General features: G+C 28.7%; 1 protein-coding gene across 1 annotated transcript in view; it reads right to left on the minus strand.

Moving 5' to 3' along the window:
* Window positions 1-1,788: 1,788 nt before the first annotated feature.
* LOC113375485 (neuropeptide-like 1) overlaps window positions 1,789-25,597 on the minus strand; it is a 54,900-nt gene continuing 31,091 nt past the window's right edge. Inside the window, exon 7 of the mRNA XM_026615418.1 lies at window positions 1,789-2,002. Within this exon, the coding sequence (XP_026471203.1) occupies window positions 1,789-2,002 (214 nt within the window). The remainder of the gene's footprint in view (window positions 2,003-25,597) is intronic.

Consider the following 25,597-nt stretch of genomic DNA (forward strand, 5'->3'; position numbering starts at 1 on the left):
TGAATTAATTTATTAGAAAAATTTATTTTACATGAAACTAGGGACAATGAATCAGGATGAAAATCTTCATTGAATTTTTTTGTATCTGATATTTTAGTTACATGAAAATTAAAAAATAAATTTAATATTATAGGATAAATGTAGATACTTATCAAAATTTACGTAGATTATTAATAAAGTACGTAAAGAAAGACATTATTTAATTCCAAATAATTTATTGATATATATATTATTTTAACCGCACTCTTGAGATATCTTGTCCTAATAATAAATATTTATCTAATACTTCTCTAAAATATTATACTATAATTTTGACTGAAAAATATATATTCATATTTTTTAAGATTCATTTCTGTTTTATTATAGAGCTTATTATTGTCATTATATTCCGTATTAGTTAAAAAATAAAATGATATGATTATCAGCCTTGTTTGCGGACCTAAATTTTAAGCTAATAACGATATGATATAATTATAGGTATTATGATTCTTATGATATGCTTAAGATGAAAGGTATTCTTGGATTTTAAAATAGTAAAAATATAGATATACTTGTTTATGATAAAATATTTTATAATTTTGTTTATTTGAATGTTATAGGATAACATTGTGCTAAAAACTAAGATTATTCTGCAATTCACAAGTTTTATTAAATTTTATGATAATTTTTAACGCGTATCCAGCTGTTTCCCAAAAATGTTACTTCTTGTAATAATTGACTAATTCTCTATCTGATAAGTGAAACTTGGAATAAAATCGGCTTAACCAGAATATTGTTAATGAAGTTCTTGTATAGATTGTTCATTATCAAATGGATGTCGATAATTATAGATAAAGCCACGGATTCTAAACTCAATTAGTTTAGAACTATATATATTTAAAAAAAGCGGTAGGAAAATTTCTTTTTAACATTTGTTTACTCCTTATGGTATAATAAATGTTTAGAAATTTCGAGTTGGTGAAAAACATAATGTGAAAAGATTTTAGTTTTTCGTCCAATTATTGAAAATTTAAATAAGCAATTTAAGAGTATGCTGCATACGTTTCGAGTCTCAGTTTGACTCTTCGTCAATACGGATAACATACAAAAAGTTTAAAAATAAAATAAACTAACAAATGATTGAATTTAAATACATAGTTATCGAATTAAAAATATATGTAGGGTACAACTTGTATTTATATATATGTATACACACACACACATATATATATATATATATATATATATATATATATATAAATATATGTGTGTGTATAAAGAGTAGTAGTGTCCTAGATCAGATGCGTGGACTAAGTTAAACTTCAACTCGTTTCAGGAAAAAATAGTATGAAAGATTTCTCATTGCCATTTCACACCGCAGTGCCCCAAATGGGATGTTTTCAATTCGGAGAATATTTTTGATCTATATTTTCAAGTAAAAATGGACATCGCTACTGCGCGATGTCACATTGCCCAGAGCGTGGTTGAAACAGTACATATGGTGCGCGGTTGTACCATACATATATTTTTATTTTTTTTATACAAGATTAACAAGAACTTCATAACACTAGTTCAATTTTATAATAAGAACAAATGTCTGATAATTTCTTGATATGAATGGATATAAATACATAACGTTTTAAAAAGAAAAATACAAAAAATTACTTGCAGAACTATCGCAAAACAATGCATGAATGAACATATGCAAATTTGGAAACTGCTGGTTCAAATAAATCGTTTTCCTCAATCTTAATCATTAGATCATAAAATATTAATTCATTCAATATATGAAAGTGCAATGAGATTTTTTTACGGTTTAGTATTATCTTCTTCAAAGTCGTAGCCGTTTATGTTCGGTCGCATGCGTTGCAGCGATTTTGGTCGAGTCAGAAAGGTTATAAAATTTTCGTTTAGCAAATAGTCATCATATGGTAAATTTTCTTCGTACGCCAATGGATTATTTACATCCGACGGCTGTAGGATGACGGGGTTGTCCTCGGACTGCCCATCTGCGGTATGCGACCTGTTAATGATATAAATTCTATTAACAAAAGTTGTAGTTACAAGTTTTTGACACACTACTGATTTAAACATACATTTCAAACTCAGACTAGTTCTAACATACCGACAAATAAAATATAATATCAAACCAAATATCTAGATATTAAAACAGCAATTATAATATCACATCAGAGTATTTTGCATCAGGTTTTTTTAGTTTCCTACTAAAATCACCGAATGTAATATATGGTATCTTAAAGTAATTTCCAAACATTTGGAACCGTTGTCACTTAAAAAAATTTGAAAGTTGTTGCTTATTGCAATTCATAATTATATGAAAAAAGTATTAAAATAGTGGTGTATGGCATGGTCCTTTAAAGCAAAGTGTTGTAACTTCGCGTACCAAAAAATGAATTAAAAAAAAACTTTTTTTTAAACTTTAAAAATATTTGATCTTATAGAATCTTGAAATCTTTGAAAAAATTGACTTTTTTGAAAAAAAAATATTTTGAAATATTTTAAAAATTTTAATCTTTTTCTTTAAAGCAATCGCGCTGCTTTAGCTACGTAAAGACGAAATATAGAAGCGCGTAAGCGCCGCGTCGCACGAATAAACAATCTTACGGAATCCATAGATATGTGGACTAAAATACTTATTATTAAAATCTCTATAAAATATCTAATAATTTGATGTGCATATGTCTAATGATCATTTTTTCACTTGATTGGCTTCCAAAAATTTAATCAGTTCTTTATTTTGTCAATAAAAGTAGAATGTTTTTTTAATTATTAGAATCGGACGTTCCGTTCTCCTAAAAACTGGCTAAACATTTTGGCACTTTTTGCCCCGTATCTTCAAAACTGCTGGACCTGCCTTGTCCAAAAACTAATTAACAAGTCTCCCTATCAATAGAAATTGAATGTTTTTGAGTCATTCAAATCGGTTGAACCAAGTTCCCAAAATCGGAACAGGTTCATATACTCATGAATATAATCTTAAAAATATAAAACTATCATTATCATGTCTACACTATTATCATGCACACCTATAAACTACTTATCTATAAATTCTAAAAAATATTGAATTGACATAAACATTTTGCTAATTATCACAAAGAAAAATCGACTTATTATTAGAGATACTTACTCGAGAAATACTATAAATCGATTTATATGATGGCTTCCAGTATTATAAATTTATTACAGAATACTTTACCTGTTATTTGTCGAATTTGCAAAACTATGGCTAATGCCAATAATTAATGATATTAGCTTTAATGTTTTTAGGTAGATATGTTTTTAGATAAGTATTTGATTTTGATTTTTAATATTTGTTTTAGTAATTTATGTATTTCCTGTATACAATACATAATATTGGATACTTAAATTTTTTTTAAGAAATTATGACTTCATATTTGTTTATCACTGATTGAGTTTGAAAAGTTTTTAACCAGTTAAACGATTTGTTTGTGTACGATAATCTACTTGTAATAAATTTTTCTTAAAATAACAAAATTGTTCACAAATAATATATTTGGACTATATATTTTGGATTTTTGAATTTTTCTAATCGGCCTCGGATTTTTTATTGAAGCTTGATGTTTTTTATTAAATTGCTCATTACAAAGAAAGCAACTCGATCAAACAACGCAAGACATTCGTATGAATTATCAAAGCACATTTACAATCTTAAAATCGGACTAGCCGTTTTCAAATTCAAGTCTACATATTCATACTCATACAACCATTATAATTCTTGTATCAAAAAATTCTCAATTGAATTTTTGGGTAAAAATGTGAACTGTCTTAAATTTTAAAAAAATTTTGTAACCCCAATATTTACATTACAATCTAAATTTGAATAATATTTGTGGTAAATATTTGAATATTTGTAGAGTTAATGAATAAAATGAAACGTGTATTCTCTGCCAAAAAGTGATGTGCTAATTAATACTGAATTTGAACTATGTAAATAATCTTTTGAATGAATTAATTTATTATTTCAAATATTTACGGCAGTTTTATTAGAAAATGTGCCAAGGTTTATATGTATTATTTTTTAAAATTAGATAGATATGTTTTTCGGTTATGATTATGAGATAAGGCAAAGTGAGATCAAGCAGCACGTGATGAGATGTTTGCGGAGAATAATGACGATGTTTGCATTAACAAGATCAAAGTCAAGTCTGTTGGAAAGTCGCTTCGCTAAGTCAACGAAAATGACATTACCAAGTTAATAAAGTTCTAATATTGTTCCATGATTTATTACCGTTTTAAAGTTTGTGATTTATAGCTTAATTATATATGAATATGCGCAAATGCTTTTGATATTTAATTACTAATTAATATAACGCATATTTCATGTAATTGAATTCATTTTTTCATCACACTACATTAATTATTTTTACCTTTATATATATATATATATATATATATATATATATACATGGTCTGTTCAAAAAGTACCCGGAATTACTAATAATTAAATTTCGCGGGTCTGGAGTGTCTGATTGTCAAAATTTTTTTTTTATTGTGTTGGTATACATGCCCCTAAAGTATGATGAAATTTTCAGCTATATTCACTGTTTACTTTGTCTGTGGTAGTCGCTAAGGTTCGACGTGTTTTTCTGAGCTCGGCGATTTTTACAATGGAAGAATTGAAAAAGTCAAAGAATTTGTATTAAATTTTGCGTAAAAAATGAAATAAAGTGTTGCAAAGTGCAAAAATTCACCAGATATGGCTCCGTGTGACTTTTTCCTATTCCCAAAGTTGAAGAGACCCATGAAAGGACGGCGGTTTTCCTCGATTGAAGAAAATTGCCGAGAGTGCTCAAGGACATATCAAAAAGTGAATATCAAGGGTGCTTCGAAAATTGGAAAAAACGCTGGCATAAGTGTATTTTATCTGGGGGGGACTACTTTGAAGGGGACCACATTAATGTAGACGAATAAATAAATATTTTTTTGAAAAAACGAAAATTACGAAAACTTTTTGAACAGACCTCGTATATATATATATATGTATTATTTATATAAATACAAATTAACTCATTTATCCTGTTTTTTTCAGCATTTTCTACAATTATCTTTAATTAAATTATTTAATCAAATTAAATTAATTATTCAATTTAAATATTTTAGTTTAAAATATTTATTATTTTTCAGCAACGTGTTTCACAATTAATAAATAGTTTGAGAGTCAGTTTAAAAATATTAAATCAAATTATTGATGCTGAATTATATAAGATTAAATAAATAATTGTAATTAGGTGATAAAGCAGCATATCTAATACCATGCTTATTTATTTTTTTTTTACTATCAAGTTTGAATTGTGCCAAAATCCATACATACAAATTTGTATTGTGTGTTAGGTGAGCTTTATAAACAAATTAATTGTACCATATTATGTAAAAAATAAAAATCACATAAGTGATATATAAACACCTAAATAAATATAAACAGTTATTAAAAATTAATTCGACAAGTATATAATGACGCATATACAGTGTCAGTTTGAAATACCTACCAAAATGCAAGATTCATGATAGTAATAAGAGTTGATAATGATTTTGGTTTATTACATTTGATAATATAAATATACATTATAATTTTTAATTTTGTTGTTCAGCCAAATAATCAGACTGCAGCGCATTTATTGATTAAAATTATAAATAAAGTAGTAGAATTCTTTGCTCTCTGAATAATAATACTAGATCAAGGTTATGAACACTGTTATCTCCGTGAAAAATATACTCATGCAATTTATATTTTGCATGGGTTGAATAACGTAGTTATTATTTCGTTATATAAAATTTAAAAAAAGACATTGGACCTGTTTGTCCCCTAAATGTTCCATTTTACCTCGCATACCATCGGGAAAGAAAGGATCGGTGACAAATGTTTGAAAAACAGCCAAAGGAGCAAATTTCTGCAATTATGAATTAACCCGGAGTTTTACTGAACATAGTCAGACAGTTGTTTGTTTAATTTGTGTTATTTGTTGTGATATAGTTGCTATAGTATTCACAATATAATTGCTCAAAGTCAAATAGGACGTTTATGCTTCGTCTATCTTAATAGAGTCCCGAGCTCGAATCCAACCTCGGTCGGTTCGGTATCAAACTAGCTTGATACCAACTTTCCACTTGAAATCATAGATTTCAAATAACTCAAGTAAAATGGTGTTTCGTAGGCATTGCTGCAGCATACGTACATGCAGAAGGGGTAATAGCTGTAGTAGCAACATGCCTCAGTAAGAGGTAGTCGGATTGTATCCCTGTACTCTGAAAAATAAGGACTTTGACTCTGTGCACCTATGACTGAGCTGGTGAGTTAATACACCTACGTCTACCTTCGGGAAAAGTTATAAATTCAAATATGTTATAAAAAGAAAAAAGTAATAAACATGTAATATTTAAAAAAAAAAAGTAAAAAATGTATGCAATACGTAAGAAATACGAATATATATGTAAGAAAAAGTGTTCAGTATGTAAAAATGTAAGAAATTCTAATAAAGTTAAAAAAAATAGTAAAGTCATGCTATAAATGTATTATAATACTATTGTTTTGGAATAATTGTAATAAATAATGAATAATTTCTTAGTCATAATAAATGATTCCATCATAAATATGTGACGATAGCAAACAGCCGCTATAGCGGGCGACCGAACGCGTTATAGACGTGCATGTAGCGTTGTCCCCGAATTGCATAATACCAAGAAGATGTAAAGGGCAAAATATAAGACGCGGGAATTGAGCTCAAAGAACAAGAACGTTCGCCGGAAATATGTACAGGAGTGGATTTTTAGATTTAGAGATAATTTACAACAAATGACATTGCTCAGATTTTTTCATTGCAAATCATTAAAAAAATTAAGAGGTGCATACGCATTGTGTCTTAAGGCAAATTGCTGAAACTTCCCGTTTCGAAAATTATTTTTTTTAAAAAAAAGCCCATAGAAGTATAAACAAAGTTTATACATATTATTAAAATCTCTTTAAAATATCTGATATTTATTTCAGGTGATATGCTTATATCTAATGTTCACTTTTAATGCCAAATGACATTTATTTTAAATTTTTTATTATGCCTCCGAAATGCCTGGACCTGCTTTCCCAAAAACGAAATGAATAAGTTGTTCATTTCGCCAATACAAATAAAATGCTATATAAATTATTAAAATCGATCTTGCCGTTCTCTCAAAAACTAAATTACCAATTTTGTCACTTTTTACGCCGTATATACTTTTCAAACCACAAATACGCAGTAACAACTAAGTAAAGCATTGAGTTGCACTATGCAGTGACATTGAACAAGCCGTAAATTATCATAATCTAGGATTACAAGGTGACATTCAGAGCGAGTTGTTAAAAAGGCTTGCAATATCGCAACATGGTCAGTCAGACCTCATTAAGTTTTTATAAAGTTTAGATCAAGATGAGTCAGTAATATCTCAGTTTATCATATTAAGTCGTATCCAAGTTCAGTTGTTAAGTCATGTTACATGTGAAGTGTACAAGAAGTCATGAAATAAACAAATACATCAAACGTCTTTGTCTGTTTCACTGATCAGCCTCCATATGTAACAGCTTTGTTTAACAGCAGAAGGCACCTACATACATGTTTGGCATCGTCGGTAGTATTTTGGTGTCATCGATAGTTCCAACAATACATAAATGCACTCATAAACGTATTAATACAGACGAACATATATACACCATACATCAAGTTTTATTTTTTGTATAGGTTGCCATATTTAATAGATTTTTAAACGTAAGTATGTTTTAAAAACAAATATATACATATCTTCTCCGTTTAAGTTTCCAATTCGATGTTTTTCCGCCACTGACCCCAGCGGAACGCTTGGGGTCCGCAGCGGTAGTGAGTTGCCGTTCGCACACGTCCGAGACCGTTCGATGTAATGTTATACAATTTGCGTATAATTCCACAGTACTAGACTCTCTCCCGATGACTTGTAATCGGACACGATGCCGCAAATATGGACGATTCGCGAACTCAATGGAAATGTGGATCATTGTACCCGCTATGAAAGCAAATCTTGCCATATTACATTTTCTTTAAACAAACTAAGATGTCCTGAAGTTTACTTTAATTGCCAGAAAATGTCACCAGCTGAAAATGTTCAATATCTGGGAATATATTTGGATCGAAAACTAATATGGAAAACCCACATTATTGCTAAAATAAAACAAATCAAACAGAAGATTGCAGATCTGAATTGGCTAATGAGGCGCAAATCAATCCTATCGCTTGACAACAAGTTATTGATATATAAATCTGTAATAAAGCCGATCTGGACCTTCGGTATAGAGCTTTGGGGTTGCGCCAGCATGTCCAGCATTGTTTTAATGCAACGGATGCAATCCAAAATCTTAAGGCAGATAACCGACGCACCTTGATAAGCAATGTAAGCTCATTTGAAAGAACACCAGATTAAAGTTATATACAGGGTTATCTCTATAAAAATGTACCCGTAAAATTTATATTTTGCATTAGTTAAAAAATGTAGATATTATTTTGTAAAATTCCTTTAAAATTAAAAATAAGATATTGGACTTGTTTGCTTCCTGGTCGTTTCATTTTGCGCCGTTCACGGTAAGAAAAGATTGGCTTTTGTTCTATAATTTTCAATATGATCAAAATGCTCTTAAAAATAAGTTTGTATAGGTCAACAAGCAATATTAGCAAAATTCCTTTTTATTCAAATCCAATAAAGAAATATTAATTATGTACCTTTTTGCTTTGGAAATGAAGCACTTAGTTTCCCAAAATTAGCTTTAGTTTCCTAAAATTATAAAATGCGCTTGTTGGTTGAAGGATAAAATATCTGATAAATTATCTTATATGCATGTGCCCTATGATGGCAATTTTTCAACTTTTTCCTCTGTATGTACGAAACCGCTGGACTTGCTTTTTCAAAAATTTAACGAATTCTGACAATCACATATCACTTATGTTTTTTGAACTATTCAAATTGGACTCTTCATTCTCCTAAAATTACCATTTTTGCACTTTTTGACTCGTATCTTCAAAACGGCTGGAACTGCCTTTGTCAAAAATTAATCAGCACGCCTCCTCGTCAATACGAATCGAATGTTTTTTTTTAATCATTTCATTCGGTTGATTCGTACTCTCGGTACATACACACCACTCACACACATACATCAATTTTTTTAAGGTATGCCCAAATGCTTAGATACGTCTGAAACGTAAAAATATTCTTAAAATTTTATTTTTTATTTTTATTTCGAAAAATTTTGATCTCTAACAAATACTAATCAGAAAAAATTCCAACTATGTAATGTGTTTTGAAAATTGCTTCAAAATTTTTCAGAATTAGGCTCCATAGAGAGAAATAGATTCTAACGTTTTTTTTAATTTAATCCATCACAATATAGTATTTATGTTCTAAATTATGCGCAATGTGTTAATTTTATAACAAACATCTTATAGTATTATCTGTTGATTAATTTGAGTTTTTTCAAGATATTATAATTATTAAAGTACTTTTTTCTTATCTTATCTTTCATTCATTGACGTAATCAGATATGTAAATATACGTTATAACCGTGGTTCCCGGTTATAAAATTTTACATTGGATTATAAATAACTTTCTGTTTGTATACCAGGGCTTTCCTCGGGTAAGTGATAAAACTTTGGCCTTACAATCACGAGGTTTCAGGCTCGATATCTACCTTTGTCAACTTGATATTAGTCAATAATGATAATATAGATTAAAATATGTTTTTTAGTAAAAATAGCTTTTGACCGATATTTTAGCATATAAATATATCATCAGTATCAAAAAAATTTTAATTATAAAAGTGTAATAAAACCCTGTTAAGGCGACTTCCCAAAAACCGGACTAACAACACGTAAAAAAGGCGTATTATGCAGGATAATACAAAATGTTTTAAAACGCAAGAACTAGTGTAAAGTGATAGTTTTTCTATGCATATATTAAATGAGAATGTATATCCTCAAATCAATTCATGAAGAAAAGTATCGAAGGTAGCTAATTAAAATGAAAACTACTTTAAAAGTGCATAAAAATATTTGATTTTGATATGCATGATTGAGTATGGTACATCTACCAAAAATTATAAAATGGAGCCAACATTAATTTAACGGTCTTAATTTTTTTTGAGCGAATAATGATTTGGCAATACAAATAGCAAATGATTTAGATAGTAATCAGAGGACTAAATTATAGTTGCTTATTTGTCACATAATTATATATTAGTACACATGTAGTGAATACATATTTGTGTGTGTAAATTCTTCCTCTGCGCTGTTCAATTGAAAATCTCAAAATAATACCATGAATAATTTATATTTACGTTTGTTTATGCAGTGTCTTTGTATTTTGCAAGAAATGTATATGATTTATTAAACTGCAAGTACGGTGTATATAATTTCAAAATAAGCGCTGAAATATTTTCAGCATGCAGCAACAATGTACATGACAGAGTAAAAATATGAGCGGCCAACGCTCTTATATTTGATACTTGAAAATTGCGATCTTGTCATTATACTGCAAAATCACGTCCGCGAGGGCTCGAGCTTTTGTGTTCCATATGTTATATACCATTTGGTACGAATTACATCGCCATAAAATCTGTTATTACTTTATATACTTATACATACATGATTCTCGATATATTTCTATCTATATATCCATATATACTTCATAAATCTTGAGTTGTTGAATGTTTTGTTCAGCATTTGGAACAAGAAATTTATAAAAAAAACTAATACTCGAACTTTTTATTCTTGTGCTAAATTTTCCTTTTCTTTTCTCTATCGTATTTGTCTTAGTTTTTTTTTTATTTACAAATATAATAGCAATCAGAATCTTATTATTCTATAAGCTATTGAGATGTATTTGAACTTAAAACTGAGTACGCAAATGTGGCTTGTTTAGGAAACTCTCCAATGGGAGCTCATATTACTTATAGTAAATCAATTAGTTGTTTTTTCTTCAATCTTCTCCTGGTATTCGAAGATTCAGCGATAGATATGACTACAGCATTTTCATGTTCTCTAAGACGGTCAAAATGGGATACGCATCTACTTTTTTATTACTTCTTGTACTGTGTCCATTTAAATTTGGTCTTAGTTAAGATAGATTTTTGTTTATCTGTTTAACCCTCACTCAAAATGTATAAAAAATATATCTGTCAACCGTACCCATAAAATTTGTCACAACCGTGCCCAACCCACACTTTTGAAAACATGTCATCGTCATGACTGAGCCAAATTATTTGCGCAAAACTAATGTTCAACTTACAGCATAAAAACAAGCAAAGTAATCTATGCAACAGCAACAGATATTGTTAAAAGAAATCAAACGAAAAAAAAACTTTTGACTCATTAAAAGAAATGCGTTTTACAGATCAAGTTAACGTAGAGCACTGACTCAATGCAATAAGGTAAACTTGTTCGAACAAACATACTTTATTTTTTTCCTCTTTAGTTTAGCTGTTATGACGACTGTCACTACCGTACTTTGGCACAATAGTATCCTGTTTCCTCTAGCTAGTGTATGCTTATATATTCAAAAAAAATTAGCATGTTTAATTTTCTTAATGAATTAGTTTTTCTGCTCGTATAAACTTTTTAATAATATATTTATCTAATAAACTGCTTTTACCGATAATGCAATGTATAATTACTCTATAATGCCATAATTTCAGCTTTAATCCGCTGTACGTGACACTGAAAAAGCTAAAATAATTTCTTGTTAGAATATAATTAAGAAAGTTAATTTCCGTGATATATATCGCAATTTGCATATTTGAAAATATATTATAATGCGGTGGCACGTGGAAAATATAAGATAGAAATAAAATTGATTTAATACACATTGACGAAAATTATATACTAAATTCTTTGTATTTTGCGGTGTCACTTCATTAAGATTCATATTACTATATTAGTCAGTAATCTAAGAAGAAACTAGTAACGAAATGTTATGATTATTATAAATACTGTAACATTGAATAATATTTGCAAGAATTATATAAACTGAATCACAAAGTCAAAAATATTTATTTAAAGTATCTAATAATAATAAGTTAATATACAAATATAAAAATATTTATTTAAAGTATATATAATAATAAGTTAATATACGAATTATGAATGAAATGTATGAATTGAATGTTAGTATATAAATTGAAGTTTTAATTATTTTTGATTTTCAAAAAAAACTGATATTAAATTTTTTTTCCAAAAGCAATTGTTTTGTCAACACAAGCAGAAAGTTTTTTGAATCATTCGATTCGGATGCTTATTTCTCTCAAAAACTGCCATTGTTTGTATATTTAGCTCTGTATCTTCAAAATGGCTGGGCCTTTCTTCGCCAAAAACTAATAGCCATTTCTCCCAAGCATTACTAATTGAATGTTTTTTGAAACATTCAAATCGGATGCTCCGTGCGCCCGAAAACGTGAACGAAAAATGCGGACACAAAAAATACACACACACACTCACACATCAATTTTTTCTGAGGTATGCCAAAATGTTCAGAAACCTTCAAAGCGTCGAGAAATGCAAAAATTTTCATTTTCGATTTTCGGCCCTACGGGTTAAAAAGCAAATAGCCAGAAGTATAACTTTTCATACGCATTTTTGTTTATTATTTTTCATGAAAATTCTATTATTTAGTATATACGTTAAATTAGTTTGCCAAAGTAAACTAAATATTATTTAGCAATGTGGGTTGAATGTAATTTATTGGTCAATAATGTTTAAACCGTAAGGCTACGTAACATTGTTTGATCTGTTTTTCACTAATGTATGTTAATAATAATCATTATTTACCAATGTAGATTACTAATATAGAGTATAATAGAAAATAATTAATATTGCAATTTAATTAGTTCAATCTAAAATTGGCAAACAACTGTTAAACAATATTTCGCACAATGTGATTCAAGTAAAAGCAAATAGTGAAATTGTTTGCTTTTAACTAAATTTGTTTCTTTTTTTCATATACATTGCATTTTTTTAATTTATTTAACATGATTCTTTAACATGATTACATTTTTTACTTGATCATCTAATTTCGTTTCGTTCTAATTAATAACAATTTTTAAAATACTCTCAATATTCATATTGGAGACTAGTAAGATTTATTCTAAATAAATGTTAAGTCAAGAGAAACTTTCGACATTTGTTGAAGAAATTTAAAAATTAACTGGTGTAATCAAAACCTAAACTAAAATTCCTTTTTTTTTTTCATTAAAATTAAAATTTTTATCGAAACGATATTAAATTTTAAAATACATCTGTTGATTTTTATTTAGAAAAATACAAAAACTTAAATTTAGATAATCTGACAAGGATCCATATAAAATAATAATAGGAATGTCAGCATTTATGAAATTCTTACTAAACCAGCGGGGTTCAAAGGTCCAATATGACTTTGAGCAATTCTTTGAGTAAATTCTGATTGCTATTAAATAAAGTATATAAAAAAATCCAATATATTACACCAAAAAACACATATCAAACAAAGGCTATATTAAGTAAAACACCCAGATAATTTATCATTCTAGAAATATGTTTTTACAGGCAGAGGCAAACAGGTTCAATGTCTTATTTTCAATTTTGAAGGGATTTTACGAAATAATAGCTACAATACTCATCCAATGCAAAATATAAATTTCAAGAATACATTTTTCACCGACTAGAATTTTTTCCTTAAAAAAAATCGTAAAAAGTAAATTTTTTGGCATTCGACCCGCAGTTTAAACTTTATTTTCGTATTCAGCGGTAAAAACTACATTGGAAAACATATGCCGCACACCCAATCCAGACCGGTTTTATTAATCATGAAAACAAATTTTATAAAATCTTGCAACCTAATTATCTGATCTTGGGCTCGCCCGTAGGTAAGCGGTTAAGAGCGACGGGACTTGTTTCAGAGGTCCCGGGTTCGATATCCACTTCGAGCAGCCTGTGGTCAGGCAGCAGTGACAACGATTTTCACTTGAAAGTATAGATAGCAATATGTTTCCAAGTGATAATATAATATAATTTCCGGCATTGCTGCACCAATAAAAAGTCAGCCCTATTAGATTAATTCTAATAACAAAAATCATCAGATATGGATGGATTAACCATTGGGTTACCATCTAAATATACGAAGTAAGAAGTTTCAGCCCAACAGCTCATAGGACGTAAGGTTCTGATTGCTGTTAAAAATATAATAAATAAAAAAAATCTGATCTCAAAAATCATAGAATAAAATCGTGTATTTTTATCCCAGAGTAATTCTATATGTGATTTGTGTTAAGTGCAAAAAATGCCTGCTGGTCCATTCATCACTTAACGCATGTGCTTGTACATCTCGCCGAGACATTTCGTACGGTCGATTTGTTCTAATTCAGCCGTCGGGTTTGTTAGTATATAATTAACCGGGAGGCTGTGCGCTTAGAACAAGTGCCCACCCACGTCTCCCTTTCGAATCGCGAGATACTTTGCCGATTATCGCATCCGTACTAAACGCTTATTAACGCGTAACGGCGCGTGCTACGGACGACGTTAACAACCTCTTAAGTGCGCTATTTTTAATACGGCTTCTGCTAATTTGTTACAATTTGCCTCCGTTCATCGCTTCTGTTTAGATACGAAAATATATCGTGTTCAACACTAACAACGCTTCATGCCAATTTTCACGTTTAAGGAAGTTAAAATAATCTTTAGCTTTAATTATTTTCATATTTTTATTGAAGGCCGTTGTTTACGCCCCGTGCTGCAATTGATGCTAATAACCTTTTAAGAGAATTGTTTTTGAAAATCTTCTAATAACTCGATGAGATTTTCTTTCCCTTCTTGCCAGCTTTCAAATACGAAAATATATTGTGTATGTTATTGAACCTATGTGTACAAAAGCACAAAAATTAAAATGTTGATATAATAAAAAAACAGTTATATGGAGATTTTTTTAATCAGATTTGCATTTTTTTAGTAAGAACTATTATTCGTTTATATGTAATACTTTTTTATCTATGATATTATATTAGGGGGTAGTCCCGTAACGCCGGGCACTCTATTTAACACGTATAATTTAAGCGAGTATAAATCTTTTCATTTCAAAATACAAGTGAAAGGGGCATGGGGGCACACAGGTAGATCACGCGCCAAGCCTCGCCTGTGACGCACACGGCCACGGCTAGAGCAACCCTTTCCTGTTTTAGGCGCAAAATCACGGCGTCACCTAAATATCGATGGAAGTAATTCTAGCATATTTATTTGAGTGGTATTCAAAGATAAAAGTTGTACTTGATTGTTATCCGTAAAATGGTAGAATATTATTAGATCTTTTAACCAATTTTAGTAGGTGCCACCAGAAAATGTCTGTCCCTTAGCACCGGACACTAAGACGTCCTTTAGTGCCCGACAGTAAACATATTGATTTTTCTTGTGAGAATTTACGTAATTTATTCCAAATATTTGGTCCAGCTGAGAGCATCGGTGTGGCACAGCTAAAAGGGTGGATAAATAGTGTTTTTTTTGCAATATCTAAGAATATTTGTCAAAGACACATGTGCAAACATTCTAAGGTGTGGAGATGGCTACATATGTAATCAATGCAAGTTATTTTGAAATGTCCGGTACTAGGTGTCACTGTTTAAAATCATATTTTTTGATACCAAAGTTTGATTGATAGTATTCATAATTTTTAGCAAAGGTTGCGGTTTTGTTAATTTAGTTTAATTTCTAACTTTGTTATCTAACATAAATCATAATTTAATAAACATTTCGTAAAATATTTTTTTTTATAAATAACCTTAGGTGTCCGCCACTAGGGGACTTTCCCCTATATTTTATATTTTTCGATTTTGAGTATAAAATTCAATTCAATTTTCTTCATAAATATTTTGAAAAAAAAAATAGCATTTGTTTGTTTGTTTTCATAATTTTTGTTTATTTACCGATTAGTTTTTGAAAAATCCGGGAAGCGTACGACTTTTAGAAAATCCCGGGACGCAAGATGGAAATCTGGGACTTTCCCGGCCAATGACGAATGGTCATCTTAGTTATTACTAATTGTTAATAACTTCCAATCTCAATACTATTAAATGAAAATCTTATAAATATTTAGGATATTTTCGTCTATACATCTATCCATACATAAATGGATTTATCGATCCATCCATATCTTTGTTTTTTGTCAAATATTCTAGATATCTAAAAATATCAGTTTTTTTTTAATTTCTTGAAAGGGAAATGTATCTTTAAGCTAAAAAAATCGAGTCTAAAATTTATTCAAATCATTTGCTATAATGCTTTCAAATATAGGAGTGTAAATTTATGAAGACATATTTTGCTTTTTCTCAACGTGCTCTCTAGAACAATAAAAATTTAACAATATACATTTAATTATTTTCAATAATAACTTGTGCAGATCTTGCGTTATTATCAACTAAGGCATTTCATAGTAAACAGTCGAATAAAAAATATTAACCATGTTTTGCAAAAAATTCTGATTTTTGTAATTTTGTAAATTAATAATATGCAAATAATGTTAATTATTTGAGATAATACATAATCATTCGATAAAATTTTATTATTATTATTTATCGATTTTATATCAAAATCAGTAAAGTATTATGTATTATTCAATCAGTAGGGGCAAGCCCCTAGTGGCGTACACCTAAGGTTATTTATAACTAAATCAAAACATATTTTACGAAATGTTTATTAAATTATGACTTATGTTAGATAACAAAGTTAGAAATCAAACTAAATTAACAATAGCGCAACCTTTACTAAAAATATGTTAAGTAACCCGCGCCCCTTGCACTTGTATTTGGGAATAAAAAGATTTGTACTCGCTTAAATAATACGTATTGAGTAGAGTGTCCGGCGCTAGGTGCCGTCCGACGTTACGGGACTTTTTCCTATAATTGGATCGATCAAGCCATTCCATTAATACGTATACAATTTTATACATAGAATCATCTATAATTCTATCTACACTTCTATATCTATATCTTATTCTTATTTTTGTCTTTATATAGACCAAATAAATGTATGAATATTTATCGATAATGATTAATTTTTGAGAATAAGATCTAATTTAATATGCCGTTCAATTTAAATGTAAAGCTCCTTCGCATAATAAATATGGATCGATAGTGCTGATGTTAAAAGTATGTCAAGTAATTTTAGAGTTCTAATTAAATGGCTTATATAGCGCACAAAATTTACTTTGCATATCATATAAATAAAGTAGAAATATAATTAATGGAGTTTTTTTATTTGTTTTTGCAATCAGTGCTTAAGAGTCCTATTAGCAATTCTGATGATATTTCTTAGCTACTTGCCTTTGCCTATACTTTATCATTCGAAATTTTCTAATAGTGAGGATATTTTGAACCTAGTGCAGCAATGCTTCATTAATATTTAAAAGTAATAATAATTAGCAGCAGACTTGATAGCAAATTGTCTTAAACAAAAATGAAACTCTTGAAACACCAAGTAACATAACTTACCTCTTTGTTTATTTAATGCTCATATCCTTTCATTGTATAACGTAACAACAAATGCTTTTTGTTTTGAACGCGTTTCTTATGTGATAATTACTACTTTGATAAATTGAACTGTAAAGAATTTTGCGTTAATATCTTTCAATTCCCATCTTTTATAATTGCGGAAGGAAGTAGTGCCTGCTCTTTAATAACGATCATAAAAAAAGAAAAAATGTGCACCGGTAGTTCTGCAATCAATGGAAGCAAATTGCAATACGTTGACAGCATTCCGTGAAAAATTCAAATTGTTCATTCTTTCAATGTTATTTGCATAAAACGTGACGGTTACGGCTTATTTTTGTTAGTAATGCACATTTTACTTAATAGCGTTCGAGAATTCATTCCTAGACTGCATGATCGATAGATAGAACTTTAGTTTTTATAAATAATCAATTTGTTATTTATTCATAAAAATTTATAATTTGTAATTATTATGTCCTGCGCTTTTATCACTTATGTTTTATTTTATAGGACTCCATCAATATCTTAACTTTGGTTTGTGCATTTAATGCCCCTAATGAAATAGAAATCTCATTCCTAAATTACATTCAACCTAAGTTTAATATAATTTGTATAGATTATTTAGATGAAAGTTTAGTCTTTTTTTAATAATTGATTTATTACTTATTCTCAAAAATTTATAAATATTTGTAAATATTCTTTTTTGTCCTACATTGTTTATAACTTCTTTTATATATTATGAGGCAAGCTTTCTTTATTTACATTAACTTTATAGAGTTGTTATTTTTGCTACTTTTTGCACATTTTAATCGTATGTTTTATGCTCTCAATGCTCATATCGAAATAGAAATTTCATTGTTAACTAACCCTTTTGCTACGATTGTCGTCTTTTCTTCGTCAGTCTTTGTTTCAAGACTTATAACTATGAGTAAATTTGTTGGTAATTATAATTTTATTGTTATTTTTAGTTAATTAAAAGCGTTTTAATTAAAATTTTAAATTTTGGTTATCCGGATACACTAGGCTTTCTAATAATAATGCGCACTGATAGTTATTTATATTCAGAAGAAATTTAATATAAAATCTAATTTCTTAAACTAAAAAAGACAAAAGAGAAACATTGAGTTATACTATCAACCACTACCAGAGTACTAACAATTATTTAATTTAATTTACAATAAACTTTAATATGTTGTGTCCGGTTTTTGTACCGACACACGTTTTTTTATTATCAAAATTACTTGAAATTCATATTAGGCGAAACAAAATAATTGGCATTTTTTTCAGCGCTTTAATTACTTTCTTGTAAACCTAAATGCATGTAAAGTAAACCGAGTAAGTTTTTTTATATATTTATATTTTTTCCGTATTTTTAAGCTCCTGGGTGGTCCGCACTAATGACGACAAACACGGGCAATGAAGTACCCAGAAGTGATGAATTGCACTCGCGTTGAGCGCGAAATTCAAATAACATTTACATAGAACGACAGAAAAAAGTTTAATCAATTGCTAGTCGATTGAGAACAATGAAAAATTTGTAAAAAGCATTACAATAAATTAAATATACGTGGAAAATCTTCAGGAGCAATAAAGATGCAATTAATACTTCAACCAAAGTGGCAGGTATTACATTTAACATTTATAAATATATTTTAGTAATTACTCATCCCTATTAAGTAATTACTCCATCCCAAAATTTGTTCTGAAGATGGAACGTACGAAACGTCAACAGTAAATAAAGGAAAGGTTTTTCATTTTTTTTTGTTTTTGGTTATTTTTTGAATTCTTTGTTCCAAGCTCTACAATATATATATATATATATATATATATATATATATACAAATATATATATATATATACAAATAATTTGTGCGCTTACAGCTTTCTGATTATCATTATTTCAATCAATAATACTAATTAATTGATAATTTCACTTAGCTTTCTAATTTAGTGATTTCTAGCTAAATGAATATAAACACAAGCTATAATATTTCCGAAAATGAGTAAATACTATCAACCCAGCACAAAAACAAAGACATTGAAATTGAATTGAATTGATATAAAAATACTTATATAAAATTATAATTTTAAGCGTACTCTTATAAGCATAAAGTGTTAATTTAAGAAATCCGTAAGTATGAATTAAGAACTGCATTATTGTAATATCACTTATCTCTTCAGTCTACATCTACATTTAATTATTTATATGCCTCTGAAATCATATCAGATTTAGATAACCCAAAAAGATAGGGCTTTAGATATTTTGGTCCTCTTGAATTCCGAAAAACACAAACACGAACACACAACCGTACCCAACGCGCACTTTTGAAAACAAATCATCGTTATGTATCTAAGCAAAAACTAATTTCTGCAACTGTCACTACCGTAACCTGGCACAACCGTATCCAGTCTCTTCTATTTTATAGAATATTAATTTGTTAAATATGTAATATTTTTATTATAAGTTTTTTTTCTATTTTTTAATCTTTATCCTATATATAAAAATGGAGCTCTCTTTCAAATGTCCGAATAAAACTCGAAAACGGCTGAATCGATTTGGCCTGTCTTAGTCTTGAAAAATTCGTGCCAATCCAGAGAAAGTCCAAAAGGTGAGAAATTATTTCAAATCCGCGTAGAAACTTTACATTTTTAATTTGAAAATTTTTGTAGAAGCGTAATTTAAATAAAACAATGGACGGTGGCAATTTCGTGAAATGTCAAACGCTTTTGACAGATGATGTTCAATTACGTTTAATAGGATGTTTTACGCGAATATTATTTATTTATGATAAATTTGTAGTAAGTTTTGTTTGTTTTGTTTGTAGTTTTATTTATATACAAAAACGTTAGTAGAAGGGCCGCAAGTGTTACTAAAGGCTCAAAATATAAACTTTTTTGATATGTTAATATGAAAATGCACTTTTTGGCATATTTTTCTCAAACACGGTGCTCTGAAAGATCTCATTTGTATAATTATATACTCATTGATATTTATAAAACATTTTCTAGGTTATATTATTTTTTATTTATCTTATTTGAATTTAGAACCTAAATTTGGTATCGATCAAATGGACATTTTGTCGAATATCATTTTTCCAGTTATGGATCTATATGAAGGTCCGGGATTAAAAAGGTCCACCACCGATGTGCCAAAAATCAGTAAAGTTAAGCATTGTTTAACAACAATATTTGAAAGTGGAGGAAAAAAGATGTATAGACAGCTATAAACTTGATTTGAAAACGATAATCTTTGAAATGGGGGAGATAAACGGTAATCTTTGAAAATCCATAATACAAGTATTTTCTTCCGTTGGTAGTTTTAGCATTAGTTAAAAATGTAATTATTTTGTAAAATACCTTTAAAATTATAATAAGGCTTTAAACCTTTTGCCACCTGCCCGTTACAAGTTACCCCGCATATAGGATAAAAAGGTCTAGATAACAAATTTTTGGAAGACATCAAAAAAGCACATTTCTGCAATGATGAAGTAGAAGTCAGTTTACTAAACGTAGTCAGAAAATTGTTCGTTTGATATGTCTTATTTGTTGTGATATAATTGTTATGGTTTTCACAATATAGTTTATATTTGCTCAAAGTCAAATTGGACCTTTGTGTCTCGCCCTGCTCTACATATATACTTTTTATTAAATTTACTTTAATTCATTGAATGTTACTTGAAACTTTTCAAAAAGCAGGTCAAAGAAAAAATACTTAATTCATTTTTTATCTCTCCTCACAAAAATTTGAAAATTTTGTATAAGCTCAGTAGTACACAAAATCCAGAATCCAAAAAGAATCTGAAAAACTTGAAACGTAATTAATAAGCCGAAAGACGTTGTTTTCTATAGAAAGTGTATAAAACTTGCAGTTTGATTGTATTGACAAAATATAGACAAACTAATGGGGTTTATTGTTTTTATAATACCTAATTGTATACAGCATTCAAACAACACATCCTTATGCACTTAAAGTATTAATATTTTTGATTCTCTAGAAATGGTTTAGAATATACCTTATTTAGCAAAACAACGTTTGCCGGGTCAGCTAGTATTTAATAAAATTTAGAGTTTTATTTCAAAATATTTAATGTTTTGAAAAATATTCTTAATTTTAAAGATTTTTTTTCTTTTGAACATTCAAATCTTTTAAGATAATGTCACAGAAATAATGTAAATAAAGTATATTGGAAATTTTTAGTAATTTCGATTTTTAAAGTTAGCTTCATTTTGATAATTCTAAGAAGCATTTGTTTCTCTATTTTAATAATTTAAATTTAAATTTTTTATAAAAATTTAACTTATTTTAAAAGATAGATTTTGGAAAGTAATTTTTTGAAAATAGTTTTAGATAATATTTTATATTAAAATATTCAATAAAAATTTAATATATTCTGCGTGAAATGCATGATTCAATGTAAATCAACACTATATATTCTGCAAACGATGTATTTAGTTTCTTAAATGTAGAGCCTGCTTTAGAGGATTAAAAAAATAGATTTTTTTATTGCAAAAATGTCTTCCAAAACTATCCAAAAATATATTCCTAAGATTTCAAAAACAAATTCAAATTTTTTTCGGAATTACAGAAGAAATAGTGAGCAAGCGTCAAGCATGTATACAAGAGGAACGAAATCTTCGACGCGCGATTTCTCGGTTTTGAATTTTTTCGATTCTTTTTAATTGGCGGGAAAAATAGGAAAAAAAATTAAATGTCCTATCAAAACTTTTTTAAGTTCAACTAAAATCTATTCCATTGAAAATATATGTTTGCTCTGATTTTTTTGTTTCGGATGGAAATTGTGATCTGCATCTTTCCCGTCAAATGACACCTGCAAGCTCGTGGCGCATCGGCAAAATGCCTATACCAGGCATATTATGTCATATATTTTAATGAAGTAAATTGAGAAGAATGTTCAAATATATAACAGTAAACCCTGAAAGTTTCGTTTCAGTTGAATATTTATTTCTAACCCTAAAAATTTCTCAAAAAAAGCAATTTTTTGAAGCTTCTTAAGCAGGTTTCCTCCTTAACTCGCGCCGCGAAGTACTGCATAAATATGCATAAATATACCCCAACAATGGCCGTTTTTCCATGCAAACCTTTTTCTTGAACGTCCGTTAGACGGATATATATTTTTGGAAGGCCCATTAATTGCACCTTATGGGCCTCAATAATTAAACTATTTGTAAATAGCATTTTGCCTTAAGGCAAGTTGCATTAATTTTCCGATACGTATACATAATTAATTTTATAAACAAAAATTAAGATTGAAAATCAGTTAGACTCATTGATCTAAAAATCGGATTAGTGGTAGGCATATTGCTGGATCTTCCCATACCGTAATGAAAAAATATTCGAGGAATATTAAATGTTTTTAAATAGATTATTATAAATTTTTTTTTGAAAATTAAAAAAAATTTTTTTTTTGAAAAGCAATCATTTTATCAACACAAGCAGAAAGTTTTTTGAATCATCAAATCGCATACTCCGTTCTCTCAAAAACACGATTTCTATTTTCTGCACTCTTTGCTCTGTACCTCCGTAACAGCTGGGCCTGCCTTTGCCAAAAACTAATCAGTATATCTCCCTAACAATAGGAATCGAATGTTTTTTGAACCATTCAAATCGGTTTGCGGACACACAAAACATACACACATCAATTTTGTCTGAGGTATGCTATATTGTTCAGATACATTCAAAACATGAAGAAATGCAAAAAATTTCATTTTCGATTTTAGGCCCATTACTATAACTTACCCTACACGACATTAAAATTTTTATTGTATATACAATATAAGATTAAGTTGTTTGATTTGATAAATGTTAAAGATATTTTTGGAACTAAAAAACCTTGTAAAGGGCTTCAATAAAATTACAAAGGTTAAGGGGGTTGTTCGGTTTTTATTTTTTTTTTTTTCGATTTTGAGATTTTTTGATATTATGAAAGCTAAAAACCTTAGAATTATTTAAAAAAAATCATCTCAATATCTATTTTTTTGACGAAGTTATAGATATATATATATATATATATATATATATCTATATGTATGATCCTCTGAAACCGTTTTTTTTATCGCTCCGCGAGCTATTGTATGCCAGCTGCTCCCTTTTTCATTGTAACACCTCATGCACATGACCTTTTTAATGTGTCAGCATCTTTGAACACCATAGTACATTATATTAAAAACTTTAAATACGTTTTTCTCGAATTGACTTTTTTCAATGCGATGCCACAAATTAAAAAAAAAGTACAAGTCGGATCGACTTGCATTTTTTTTTAATTTGTTCACCACTGCAATACCTAGTCCCCCTACCTCAAACAACTTGATAACATTACGCAAAAAAATTTTGCGAAGCTTCTCGCCCAAAAAAAGCCTTTTTCAACACTTTTTTTTAAATAGCTGCTATTTTTTTCTTCTTGCTTTTTTACTTTCATTTTGGTAGGGGGACTGAATTCAAACTTCTTCTTCAACATAGTTTTTTTTTGTTTCAGGCGATGCGCAACGGATTTATCTGTGGCACCGCAAAAGAGATCGATTTTGTCGCCCCCTGGTTAAAAAATGACAGCGAAAAAAAAGAAAAAGAAAATTTCGTAATAATCATTTCGAGGGTAAAAAACAATTACCTTGCATTTTTTGTAAAAAAAAGAACAACCCCCTTAAAAATGAAATGGGAAGGTAAAATTGGTAATGGATAGAAGGTCAGCACTATTAGAGTGTGGCTTTTACATTTTAAAATTGCGACATTTTTTGTTGTTTGACTTTTAATTTTTTTAAAACATCATTGCTGCGTGTAAAGGTACCAAAGAAATTCTCGTGCAGGCGTGTACAAGCTGGTTTAGGGGGCGTCCATTAAACATGAGGTTTTTAGGGGAAAGAGAGGTTTGACAAAAAATCACGAAATATCACAAGGGCAAAGGAGGGATATAGTAAGATATTTTTTTTTTGTTTGTTTATTTATCATAGCAATCTATACAATGTACATTAGGCTAAAATTTTTGACAATTATGGAAAATGGCGTGAGAAGGATAACTACCCACTGATAGCTCCTTCTAATTACAATGTCTTAATTAATAATTATAAAATATTCTTTTAATAGTAATTTTAATAGTAAGATATCACCTGTATTTATTTTTTAACAATTTTTTTTTTAAAAAATGAAACATTTTCAAACAAAAAAATTACAGTTACAAAAATACGCGTAATGTTTGGAGGGGGAAGGGGGTGTTTTTAAATATCACCATGTATCACCAAGGAAGAGGGGGGGGGGCAAAAATCCTTAAAAACTCGCTCACATGATTAATGGACGCCTCCTTAAGTACTCAAGAATAAATTTCGGGCTTTGTCGGATTGCAGAGAAATTGACACAATATATAAAAACTAACTTACACAAAATTTTGCAACAGAAACAAATGTTGGAAATGTATAATACTCTAGGGTAAAAAAGACTCATTTATATTTGTACACTCATTGTATCCTTATATAATAAAATATACTTAAATCTTAAAATTTTTTTGAAAACTACACATCCCCAAAGATTTATTCATATGCGATTATTCATAAATATCTAGAGATTCTATATTTATTTTATTGTACAATTTATACTATTTTATTATTGAATATTTTAAATATTGCATTATAAGAATAAATTTTGATAATATTAAAATAATTTTATGAAATATTTCGTGTCATCGTCTAATATAACAGATACGAAATATTTGAACAAATGAAGCAATGTGCATTTGTAAGCAGCTACTGTGCATGGCAATCAAGAGATTCCGAGAAACGGTCATCATATATTATTTATTTCTTTGAAATTTGTTTAACGACTTGGCAATTTAATTATTTATTATACTCATGAATCGGCGGACGAAAATCAATAAATCACATTCGTAATAAACAGAGACAAGTTCAATGAAAATTATTGTTCCATTTGCTCATAATATTTTTATTGTTTTGTGAAGGTAGCAAAATTTCTTTACGTATATGGCAATTTTAAAAGCAGTAATCCTACTATATATATATATATATATATATATATATATATATATATATATATATATATATATAACACGTGACTTCAAATGATGA

This window comes from Ctenocephalides felis, unplaced genomic scaffold (assembly GCF_003426905.1).
Source record: "Ctenocephalides felis isolate EL2017-DRISC unplaced genomic scaffold, ASM342690v1 CF-g0.4_SCAFFOLD_01886, whole genome shotgun sequence".
Lineage (NCBI taxonomy): Eukaryota > Metazoa > Arthropoda > Insecta > Siphonaptera > Pulicidae > Ctenocephalides > Ctenocephalides felis.